Genomic DNA, 12,783 nt, shown 5'->3' with positions numbered 1-12,783 from the left:
GAACCGTTCTCCCTCCTACTGCTGACGTCATATCAACGTTATCAAATCATTTTCACTGTTGGAAGTAGTTCCTCTAGCCTGGTCCCAGATGTTATTGCCGTCTCACCAACTACTATGGTCAGCAGTTGGCAAAACATCATACATGCATTCCCAGAACCAGGCTATGTTTCCACTTTCTAACCAATCTCCAATCATTTACTAGTTTCATAGAAAAGGTTCCCATTATATAAACCACCTTTCTCGTCATTATGAAAAGCACGTTTGTTCTACGTCACTAAACAGCAGTCTGTTGCTTCTTCTCACCGCGTTCTCAGGGGATAAAGTATGTACTGATGGAGAGAACCAGGAGCTGCAGCAGAAACACCAAGAGATGCTTGAATCTGCCTCTTCTCTACACCTGCCTGCATCAGAAAGGTGACCAGACCAAACGCTGTAGGAGCCTGAGAGAGAGAGAGAGAGGGGGAGACAGAGAGAGACAGAGAGACAGAGAGAGCGAGAGAGAGAGAGAGGGAGAGGAAGGAGGTGGGAAGGAGGTAGAGGGAGAGAGAGAGGGGGAGACAGAGAGAGACAGAGAGACAGAGAGAGCGAGAGAGAGAGAGGGGGGGAGACAGAGAGACAGAGAGCGAGAGGGAGAGGAAGGAGGTGGGAAGGAGGGAGAGGGAGATAGAGGGAGAGAGAGAAAGAGGGAGGGAGAGGAAGGAGGTGGGAAGGAGAGAGAGGGGGAGAGAGAGAGGGAGGAGAGAGAGAGAGGGAGAGAGAGAGGGAGGGAGAGAAAGAGAAACAGCAGCCAGATTTGTGACCTGTTGCCACGAGAAAAGGTCAACCAGTGAAGAACAAACACCATTGTAAATATAACCCATATTTATGCTTATTTATTTTTGTTCAGGGAATTTTTATCAATGATGACTAATTATGTATACATTTCAATCAGGACTGACTAGTCCAAATGCTATTATGTACTGTACATATATGAATTTTCTCTCTTGCTCCCATTCCCAATTGTATATAATATAGTCATGAGTTTACAACAGTGCCTTGGTACAAATGAATGAACTATCTCCAGATGGCAGGGACGGACTATCTCTAGACTGTCGAGAATGTTTATCTACACTACCAGTGTCAAGAAGAGATAGAACATTTAGAAAACGCTGACGTCATTTTCAGTTTATAACCTGTGGTGAAATGTGTATGAACTCAGTACTCTCTTGAATTAAACGCTGTTACCTGACCTTTAAGACCGGGGCTCTGTCCATTCTTATAAAATAAGGGTCTTAAAACAGAGGAATTTAGAATTCCTTCAACAATTTTCCCTTTTGTACATTAACCATTTGTACATCGTTACAACACTCTATATAGACATAATATGACATTTGTAATGTCTTTATTGTTTTGAAACTTCTGTATGTGTAATGTTTACTGTTAATTTGTATCGTTTATTTAACTTTTTGTATATTATCTACCTCACTTGCTTTGGCAATGTTTACACATGTTTCCCATGACAATAAAGCCCTTGAATTGAATTGAGGGAGGGAGGGAGGGAGGGTTAAATCAATTCAAGTACATTGAATTGAGAGAGGGCTTAAGGAGTTTGCAAGAACAATCAACCATTGATTGGTTTGTCCTGATGTCCTGAATTGCTTGTGATATTACCTCCATAGTAGATCTGATTAATGCAGTGGACTCTCACCTTGTGCAGAATCACAGCCAGGAACACCACGACTTGAACTGTGACCTGGGAGGAAGCCACGGCTGTACCCAACGCTACACCGTCAGCTGGGGAGAGAGGAACAATGGTATTACAACACCCTGACACACCGTCAGCTACAGGCAGACCGGCAGGCAGGCAGGCAGACAGACAGACAGAGTGTGTGTGTGTGTGTGTGTAGTGTGTGTAGTGTGTGTGTGTGTGTGTAGTGTGTATAGTACCTACCAGCAGCATGGATAACCAGTCCCAGTGTAGCTGTGATACTGGTCCTGTTGGACATCCCAGTCCGTGGATCTGGAACAACACAATCAACTGACTGATAGCAACATGAGCTGAACATAATGAACGGTACCACAATGACTAAAGTTTGGAGAGGGGGTTTGAATAAGAGGTTTGGAGAGGAGGTTTGGAGAGGGGGTTTGAAGAAGTGGTTTGGAGAGGGGGTTTGGAGAAAGGGGTTTGGAGAAGTGGTTTGGAGAGGAGGTTTGGAGAGGGGTTTTGGAGAAAGGGGTTTGGAGAGGAGGTTTGGAGAAAGGGGTTTGGAGAAAGGGGTTTGGAGAAAGGGGTTTGGAGAAAGGGGTTTTGGAGAGGGGTTTTGGAGAAAGAGGTTTGGAGAAAGAGGTTTGGAGAGAAGGTTTGGAGAAAGGGGTTTGGAGAGGAGGTTTGGAGAAAGGGTTTGGAAGGGGTTTGGAGAAAGGTTTGGAAAGGGGGGTTGGAAAGGGTTTGGAGAGGAGGTTTGGAAAGGGGTTTGGAAAGGGGGTTTGGAGAGGAGGTTTGGAGAAGGGGGTTTGGAAAGGGGGTTTGGAGAAAGGGGTTTGGAGAGGAGGTTTGGAGAGGGGTTTGGAAAAAGGGGTTTGGAAAGGGGTTTGGAGAGGAGGTTTGGAGAAAGGGGTTTGGAGAGGTGGTTTGGAGAAAGGGGTTTTGGAGAGGGGTTTTGGAGAAAGAGGTTTGGAGAAAGAGGTTTGGAGAGGAGGTTTGGAGAGGAGGTTTGGAGAAAGGGGTTTGGAGAGGAGGTTTGGAGAGGAGGTTTGGAGAAAGGGGTTTGGAGAAGGAGGTTTGGAGAAAGGGGTTTGGAAAGGGGGTTTGGAGAGGAGGTTTGGAAAGGGGGTTGGAAAGGGGTTTGGAGAGGAGATTTGGAGAAAGCGGTTTGGAGAGGGGTTTTGGAGAAAGGGGTTTGGAGAAAGAGGTTTGGAGAGGGGGTTTGGAGAGGAGGTTTGGAGAAAGGGGGTTTGGAAAGGGGTTTGGAAAGGGGGGTTGGAAGGGGTTTGGAGAGGAGGTTTGGAAAGGGGGGTTTGGAGAAGGGGTTTGGAAAGGGGGTTTGGAGAAAGGGGTTTGGAGAGGAGGTTTGGAGAGGGGTTTGGAAAAAGGGGTTTGGAGAGGTCATAGGATGCCACCTTTCCAACAATTCAGTTTGTACAATTTCTTCCCTGCTCGAGCTGCTCCCGGTCAACTGTAAGTGCTGTTATTATGAAGTGGAAACATCTAGGAGCAACAACGGCTCAGCTGTGAAGTGGTAGGCCACACAAGCTCACAGAACGGGACCACCGAGTGCTGAAGCGCGTAGTGCGTAAAAATCAAAGTTCCAAACTGCCTCTGGAAGCAACGTGCTCAGCACAAGAACTGTTCGGGAGCTTCATGAAATGGGTTTCCATGGCCGAGCAGCCGCGCACAAGCCTAAGATCACCATGCGCATTGTCAAGTGTCGGCTGGAGTGGTGTAAAGCTCGCCACCATTGGACTCTGGAGCAGTGGAAACAGGTTCTCTGAAGTGATGAATCACGCTTCACCATCTGGCAGTCTGATGGACGAATCTGGGTTTGGAGGTAACCAGGAGAACGCTACCTGCCTGAATGCATAGTGCCAACTGTAAAGTTTGGGGGAGGAGGAATAATGGTCTGGGGCTGTTTTTCATGGTTCAAACTCGGCACCTTAGTTACTTAACGCTAATGCATGCAATGTCATTCTAGATGATTCTGTAATTCCAACTTTGTGGCAGTTTGGGGAAGGCCCTTTCCTGTTACAATATGACAACGCCCCCGTGCACAAAACGCCCATGATTTTGGAATGAGATGTTCGACCAGCAGATGTCCACATACTTTTGGTAATGTTGCGTATGATGCTATATGAAGTAGTAACTCATATGAGAAGGGTGAAGTTGAACCCAGACACTGATTATTTAAAAAATCTGTTTAGCATTTCCCCACTAATGGTGAAGGTAATGATTGAGGGAGAGAGGAAACTGATCCTAGAGCAGGTTTTCAATGGGTCGGGATAAGGCTTACAATACTAGCCCAAATGAACGCTAGGGAAGTTAGCATCTTCACAGTGTGTTTTCAATAGGACAGGCTAATGCTAATAGAGTGAGGAGCTAGGTCTTCACCTCGGAGCATCACTGACCGTGTACGGAGCAGTAGCTACTGATCTGGTCCACCAGGAACATGAGGATGAACCCTACGACCAGGGAGACCCCGATGAAGAACCGTGCTGGGAGACCTTTAGAGGGGGCGTCCTCCTCCTGGAGCTGCTGCCCGACCCCAACATCACTGGCATTCTGATTGGCTGCTGCTGGGGCGACAGAGCAGGAGGAGACTGCGGAGAGAATACCGAGAGGTGTGTGTTCTTAACAAACACAGACTTTTTAGCAACAGGCACACAGATATGGAGTCAACATCCTCAAATAAAACATTTTTACGTTGTGTATCCCTGTGTGCAGTATCCAGATTCCACAGTACCAATTCATAGATCAGAAACAGTCAGAAAACATCTATTAGAAACAGTCTGAAAACAGTCTAAAAAAGCCAGACTACGGTTTGAAAATGCACATGGGGACACAGATTGTACTTTTTGGAGAAATGTCCTCTGGTCTGATGAAACAAAATAGAACTGTTTGGCCATAATGACCATCGTTATGTTAGGAGGAAAAGGGGGAGGCTTGCAAGCCGAAGAACACCATCCCAACCGTGAAGCACGGGGGTGGCAGCATCATGTTGTGGGGGTGCTTTGCTGCAGGAGGGACTGGTGCACTTCAACAAAATAGATGGCATCATTAGGATGGAAAATTACGTGGATATATTGAAGCAACATCTCAAGACATAAGTTAGGAAGTTAAAGCTTGGTCACAAATGGGTCTTCCAAATGGACAATGACCCCAAGCACACTTCCAAAGTTGTGGCAAAATGGCTGAAGGACAACAAAGTCAAGGTATTGGAGTGGCCATCACAAAGCCCCGACCTCAATCCTATAGGAAATGTGTGGGCAGAACTGAAAAAGCATGTGCGAGCAAGGAGGCCGACAAACCTGACTCGGTTACACCAGGTCTGTCAGGAGGAATGGGCCAAAATTCACCCAATTTATTGTGGGAAGCTTGTGGAAGGCCAACTGAAACGTTTAACCCTAGTTAAACAATTTAAAGGCAATGCTACCAAATACTAATTGAGTGTATGTAAACTTCTGACCCACTGGGAATGTGATGAAAGAAATAAAAGCTGAAATAAATCATTCTCTCTACTATTACTCTGACATTTCACATTCTTAAAATAAAGTGGACCTAACTGACCTAAAACAGGGAATTTTTACTGGGATTAAATATTAGGAATTGTGAAAAACAGAGATTAATTGTATTTGGCTGAGGTGTATATAAACTTCCGACTTCAACTGTATCTACTTCACTGTAGCTCTACTGTACTGTGCTGTCCAAATTTGTGAAACATAGACATCTACATCTATGATTGGTTCAGATTTGGTCTGGTCTGGACCAACCAAATGTGGTCTTGTTTGCAGCTCATTAGAATAACAGTCGGTGTTTAGAATAATAGCCAAACGTGGAAAGCAGGATGTGACATATTTCTACCTTCTTGTGTATCTATTTAGGATACAGCACCATGAAGAGAATGACGCTATCAATGATCCATTTCTGCCTCGTACAGAGAGGATGTCATTCTGTTACTGGGTGTTCATCCACTTCACTTTACTGTAGTTCATTAACTAAAAGAGATGTTTTCAAAGTCAAGGTGTCATATCATCGCTGACACCCCAGTCTTTCTGCAGACATCTTCTGAATCCTCATTCAGAGCAGATGTTTAACAAAGATTTGGGGAAAAGTGGTCATGTAAAAAGCTGAAGGAGATTTAAATGTCATTCTGAACCGCACCGTTCTTTCAGTACATGTTCTTCATTAAATGTTTAGTGTAAATTGTTCAAAGTAGTTATTGTGCATAGAGTTGTATGGTTTGTTAAACGTCGAAATCAATGTTTGTTTTTGTTTTTTTTTGTACATTTGAAAGTGAAAAATCTGAGTCAAAGCGTAATTCTGTTACCATGGCATCGCCCTGACGTAACAGTACAGCTTCCTGTCTGCCCAAGCAGAGCTATAACCAAGGACCCTTAAATTAGGTCACCAAGTTGATTTTCATTTAAATGAGATCACTTCATTGCCAATGTATCCTGAAGTACCCCCAGGCTCTGTGGCTTGGTCTGACGGTGAAGTGGGTGTAACCAGACATCCATTAAAAGGGCTGGGCAGGCTGAGGGAGCATTTGGCTTGAAGGTCCATTATAGATACAGTTGAAAAGACGCATCACTGAAATGATAAACAGTCGGTGAGATAACCCTTAGAGGACGACAGACTACTTATAGCATCAATGTAGCTGCAATCGAGGGCCTGTTTTGCCCGTACAAACTTAACAACAACGATGTAGCCTACAGTGAGTTGTTGCTCCATCGGTTTATTGATGTCTTAGAGAAGTTGGAACCCCGGGCTGTTACTCCTGTTACATTACATGTCTGCTACCCCTCACCTCTCCATGACTCTTCCAGTAGTTCCACCCCCTCTGGGAGGACGATAGCCAGAGCTGTACCACAGAGCAGGCCTGCCCCGAATACACTAACAAACTGCAGGCTTTTCTGTTGGGAGAGAAAGGGACACACACATCATTATAAACTACACACCAACGTTTTTTTGTTCTAGGAAGGAGAGGGGTAATGCACGTGTCACGGTATAATAACAGTGGTAAATGATGCATTATCAATATCATTATTATTATTATTTTACAAAGTCAAGAATTCAAAACTGGTTACAGAGAAGAAACGTGTCTGTCTGGTTACAAAGGTAATTTCCTCTCCTCTGTTACGGTAACAACAAGAGATCAAAATGTACCAATCACACCCTTGACAAATACCGAACCTTCCTCAGTGCCCCATTGTAACTTCTGATGGTGATACACTTAGAGGGGGGGGGGTACAGTAGCTATTTATTGAATGGAGGGGGGTACAGTTGCTATTTATTGAATGAAGGGGGGGTACCGTAGCTATTTATTGAATGGAGGGGTACAGCAGCTATTTATTGAATGTAGGAGGGGGGATACAGTAGCTATTTATTGAATGGAGGGGTACAGCAGCTATTTATTGAATGAAGGGGGGTACAGCAGCTATTTATTGAATGTAGGAGGGGGTACAGTAGCTATTTATTGAATGAAGGGGGTACCGTAGCTATTTATTGAATGGAGGGGGGGTACAGTAGCTATTTATTGAATGAAGGGGGTACCGTAGCTATTTATTGAATGGAGGGGGGGGGTACAGCAGCTATTTATTGAATGAAGGGGGTACATTAGCTATTTATTGAATGAAGGGGGTACCGTAGCTATTTATTGAATGGAGGGGGGTACAGCAGCTATTTATTGAATGGAGGGGGGGTACAGCAGCTATTTATTGAATGTAGGAGGGGGATACAGTAGCTATTTATTGAATGGAGGGGGGGTACAGCAGCTATTTATTGAATGGAGGGGGTACAGCAGCTATTTATTGAATGTAGGAGGGGGATACAGTAGCTATTTATTGAATGTAGGAGGGGGAGGGGGTACAGCAGCTATTTATTGAATGAAGGGGGGTACAGCAGCTATTTATTGAATGAAGGGGGGTACAGCAGCTATTTATTGAATGTAGGAGGGGGGTACAGTAGCTATTTATTGAATGGAGGGGGATACAGTAGCTATTTATTGAATGAAGGGGGGTACAGTAGCTATTTATTGAATGAAGGGGGGTACAGTAGCTATTTATTGAATGTAGGAGGAGGGGGTACAGTAGCTATTTATTGAATGGAGGGGGGATACAGTAGCTATTTATTGAATGGAGAGGGGTACAGCAGCTATTTATTGAATGAAGGGGGTACAGCAGCTATTTATTGAATGTAGGAGGGGGTACAGTAGCTATTTATTGAATGGAGGGGGGATACAGTAGCTATTTATTGAATGAAGGGGGGTACAGTAGCTATTTATTGAATGGAGGGGGATACAGTAGCTATTTATTGAATGAAGGGGGTACAGTAGCTATTTATTGAATGAAGGGGGGATACAGTAGCTATTTATTGAATGTAGGAGGGGGTACAGTAGCTATTTATTGAATGGAGGGGGGATACAGTAGCTATTTATTGAATGAAGGGGGGTACAGTAGCTATTTATTGAATGAAGGGGGGTACAGTAGCTATTTATTGAATGTAGGAGGGAGGGGGTACAGTAGCTATTTATTGAATGAAGGGGGGTACAGTAGCTATTTATTGAATGAAGGGGGTACCGTAGCTATTTATTGAATGGAGGGGGTACAGTAGCTATTTATTGAATGAAGGGGGTACCGTAGCTATTTATTGAATGGAGGGGGTACAGTAGCTATTTATTGAATGGAGGGGGGGGGTACAGCAGCTATTTATTGAATGTAGGAGGGGGGTGGTACAGTAGCTATTTATTGAATGTAGGGGGGTACAGTAGCTATTTATTGAATGTAGGGGGTGGTACAGTAGCTATTTATTGAATGTAGGGGGGTACAGTAGCTATTTATTGAATGTAGGGGGGGGTACAGTAGCTATTTATTGAATGTAGGGGGGTACAGTAGCTATTTATTGAATGTAGGGGAGGGGTACAGTAGCTATTTATTGAATGTAGGAGGGGGGTACAGTAGCTATGTATTGAATGTAGGGGGGGGAACAGTAGCTATTTATTGAATGTAGGGGGGGTACAGTAGCTATTTATTGAATGTAGGAGGGGGTACAGTAGCTATTTATTGAATGAAGGGGGGTACAGTAGCTATTGATTGAATGGAGGGGGGTACAGTAGCTATTCATTTAATAAAGGGGGGTACAGTAGCTATTTATTGAATGTAGGAGGGGGGGGGTACAGTAGCTATTTATTGAATAAAGGGGGGGGTACAGTAGCTATTTATTGAATGTAGGGGGGGGTACAGTAGCTATTGATTGAATGGAGGGGGGGGGTACAGTAGCTATTGATTGAATGGAGGGGGGGGGGGGTACAGTAGCTATATATTGAATGGAGGGGGTACAGTAGCTATTGATTGAATGGAGGGGGGGGTACAGTAGCTATTCATTTAATAAAGGGGGGGTACAGTAATAATAATAATAATAATAATATATCCCATTTAGCAGGCAGCTTTTGTCCAAAGCGACTTACAAGTCGGCTGGGGCCACTACTTTTACATATGGGTGGCCCCAGTGGAATCGAACCCACGACGCTTGGCGTTGCAAGCGCCATGCTCTACCGACTGAGCCACACAGGACTTGTAGCTATTATTGAATGAAGGGGGGGTACAGTAGCTATTGATTGAATGGAGGGGGGTACAGTAGCTATTCATATAATAAAGGGGGGGTACAGTAGCTATTTATTGAATGAAGGGGGGTACAGTAGCTATTCATTTAATAAAGGGGGGGTACAGTAGCTATTTATTGAATGAAGGGGGTACATTAGCTATTGATTGAATGGAGAGGGGGTACAGTAGCTATTTATTGAATGGAGGGGGGGGGGTACAGTAGCTATTTATTGAATGAAGGGGGTACAGTAGCTATTTATTGAATGTAGGAGGGGGGGTACAGTAGCTATTTATTGAATGTAGGAGGGGGGTACAGTAGCTATTTATTGAATGTAGGAGGGAGGGGGTACAGTAGCTATTTATTGAATGAAGAGGGGGGGGGGTACAGTAGCTATTTATTGAATGAAGGAGGGGGTACAGTAGCTATTTATTGAATGAAGAGGGGGGGTACAGTAGCTATTTATTGAATGTAGGAGGGAGGGGGTACAGTAGCTATTTATTGAATGAAGGAGGGGGTACAGTAGCTATTCATTGAATGAAGGAGGGGGTACAGTAGCTATTTATTGAATGAAGAGGGGGGGGTACAGTAGCTATTTATTGAATGAAGAGGGGGGTACAGTAGCTATTTATTGAATGTAGGAGGGGGTACAGTAGCTATTTATTGAATGTAGGAGGGGGTACAGTAGCTATTTATTGAATGTAGGAGGGGGGAGGGGTACAGTAGCTATTTATCGAATGTAGGAGGGAGGTACAGTAGCTATTTTTTGAATGAAGGAGGAGGGGGTACAGTAGCTATTTATTGAATGAAGGAGGGGTACAGTAGCTATTTTTTGAATGAAGGAGGGGGGGGGTACAGTAGCTATTTATTGAATGTAGGAGGGAGGGGGGGGTACAGTAGCTATTTATTGAATGAAAGAGGGGGGGTACAGTAGCTATTTATTGAATGAAGGGGGGGGGGGTACAGTAGCTATATATTGAATGAAGGGGGGGGGCTACAGTAGCTATATATTGAATGTTCACAAAATATTGTATGGAGTGGATCCCATAGCAGGAACCAGTATGAGACAGGTCTGAAAAAACATTGACATCTCTGGCATCGGGAGAAGAGACCATAAAGGAAGTTACGGCGCAAGTTACAGACAGGAGGGGAACGGAGGGAATACAAGGTTAAGAATTAAATGACTTACCTCGGAAAGTTTCATCAGAAGTGGAATCAAACCTAATAGAAAACATCCCAAAAACATCGCAACGGATATTAAAATAATCGCTATTGCCTCATCCATGGCTATAGATCTTAATTTATGCACGATATTAAGAATGTCAGTTGTTTTTTATCCTCTTTACTATTTAAAATACACCTTTATCTGTACTGAAAAACCTTTTTAAAAACTATTGGAAAAAGCCCTGATCACAAGCGAAACGCGCGTACATGACATTCTCCACGCTTCCACGTCGCCCGGTTTCAGTCGTAACCGCCCTTCTCAAAACAACGCCTGGCGGTACAAAACACCAACTGCAGAACAAGTCGAAAACCACCTTCGACTCCCTGAACTTGTGACCGTCGCGGGGTGATTTGTATGAACCAGTTTCCCCTCCTGAACCTTCATCTGTACTGATGTGAATAATGCGTTGGGAATATATGCTACTTGTTCGGGAGTTTTTCCCCCCTTCACTTCAGTGTAGAAAGAGATAAGACAGCACTAAAACTATTTAAATGGTCTCATCCCAACATGTCTGCTGAGGGCCTTCTGGGCCGGTCATGTGGTGCCTTTGATTCTTCACGCGATAGACTTGAAAAGGATAGCAATACGAACATTGAACTGAATAAAACACAAGGACCAATCCTCATAAAAGTTCTGGAATATCAATGTGTTAAAGGTTTTTATGAATTCATTTCGGCTCATTGTGAAACTCGGAGGAATGTACATTTAGAATCACTCACAGGAACAAAACAACTGTATTCAACAGCTCAACAATAAGACAGACTGATTAAATACGGATTTTATTGTTCAAAGAACTGGAAGAAATATACAGACCAATCTGTTCGACAGACAGCCCTTTGAGGAATAGGGGAGAAAGAGAAATAATGCCTCCCAAATGCTATTACATTAAGTGCACTACTTTAGACCAGAGGCCTATTCCCTAGTAGTGCACTATATAGGGAATAGGGCCCTGGTCTAAAGTAGTGCACTATACAGAGAATAGGGCCCTGGTCTAAAGTAGTGCACTATATAGGGAATAGGGCCCTGATCTAAAGTAGTGCACTATATAGGGAATAGGGCTCTGGTCTAAAGTAGTGCACTATATAGGGAATAGGGCCCTGGTCTAAAGTAGTGTACTATATAGGGAATAGGGCTCTGGTCTAAAGTAGTGCACTATATAGGGAATAGGGTTCCATAGGGCCCTAATCTAAAGTAGTGCACTATATAGGGAATAGGGCCCTGGTCTAAAGTAGTGCACTATATAGGGAATAGGGCTCTGGTCTAAAGTAGTGCACTATATAGGGAATAGGGCTCTGGTCTAAAGTGTGTGTGTGTGTGTGTGGGGGGGAGATCCCCTTCTCAGTGTGTTTTTTTGATATAAATTTAATCCATTGATGCTATTTAATTTCTGAAAATTAAATATCTGAAAAACCATACATTTGACTTTATTCAGGAATGGACCTTCAGTATGAAATGCAATGTTACTACTCTTACCCAGAAACATTCAGAGTTTAAGACATCATTTATTTCAGAGGCATTAGCTATACACTCAATGAGAGGAAAGAGGAAAGCCATGACTTACAGAACAAAGGCTCAATGGAGTCAAACTGTTAGGGGATGGTGTGTGTGGTGTGTGAGTCAAACCGCTAGGGGATGGTGTGTGTGTGTGTGGTGTGTGAGTTAAACCGTTAGGGGATGGTGTGTGTGTGTGTGTGTGTGTGCGTGCGTGCGTCAATCCGTTTGAAATCAATGCCTTGCTTGGACAGTATGTAGAATCTAACAATGAGATTGTTGCGGTGACCCCAGTTCAGTATCACCAGGGTCGTATTCATTAGTGTACACCGTAGAAAAATGTTTTTTGAAACAGAAACCGTTTTACTCCAAACAGAAAATATTTGCAATATTTGCAAACAAAACGAGAGTTTCTATTGGATAACTTCAGGTAGGTCCCTCCCAGTTTCATTCAGTTTTCTTCCGTTTGGTTCTTATTCATAATGAATACACCCGTGTTCTTTCCCGTTTCGGTCAGACATCTTACGTTTGGTGCCTAATGAATATGACCCAAGTTTCTTTCACAGCCAGTACGCATTCGGGAAGTATTCAGACCCCTTGACCTTTTCCACATTTTGTTACGTTACAGCCTTATTATAAAATTGATACAATTGAATTAAAAACAGGTGAACTCCAATCAAGTTGTAGAAATATCTCAAGGGTGATCAATGGAAACAGGATGCACCTGAACTCAATGTCGAGTCTCATAGCAAAGGGTCTGAATACTTATTGTAAA

The 12,783-nt window shown here is 43.6% G+C and overlaps 1 protein-coding gene and 1 pseudogene across 1 annotated transcript in view; one reads left to right on the top strand and one right to left on the bottom strand.

Annotated features, from left to right (window-relative positions):
* Window positions 1–230, top strand: part of LOC135524878 (zinc transporter ZIP9-like) — an 11,116-nt gene extending 10,886 nt beyond the window's left edge. The window contains exon 8 of the mRNA XM_064952732.1: window positions 203–230. Within this exon, the coding sequence (XP_064808804.1) occupies window positions 203–230 (28 nt within the window). The remainder of the gene's footprint in view (window positions 1–202) is intronic.
* Window positions 231–310: 80 nt separating this feature from the next.
* On the bottom strand, window positions 311–10,754 carry LOC135524877 (zinc transporter ZIP9-like; annotated as a pseudogene).
* Window positions 10,755–12,783: the final 2,029 nt, after the last annotated feature.

Source organism: Oncorhynchus masou, chromosome 31 (assembly GCF_036934945.1).
Source record: "Oncorhynchus masou masou isolate Uvic2021 chromosome 31, UVic_Omas_1.1, whole genome shotgun sequence".
In the NCBI taxonomy this organism is placed as follows: Eukaryota; Metazoa; Chordata; class Actinopteri; order Salmoniformes; family Salmonidae; genus Oncorhynchus; species Oncorhynchus masou.
This window is presented reverse-complemented; position numbering and strand designations above follow the sequence as displayed.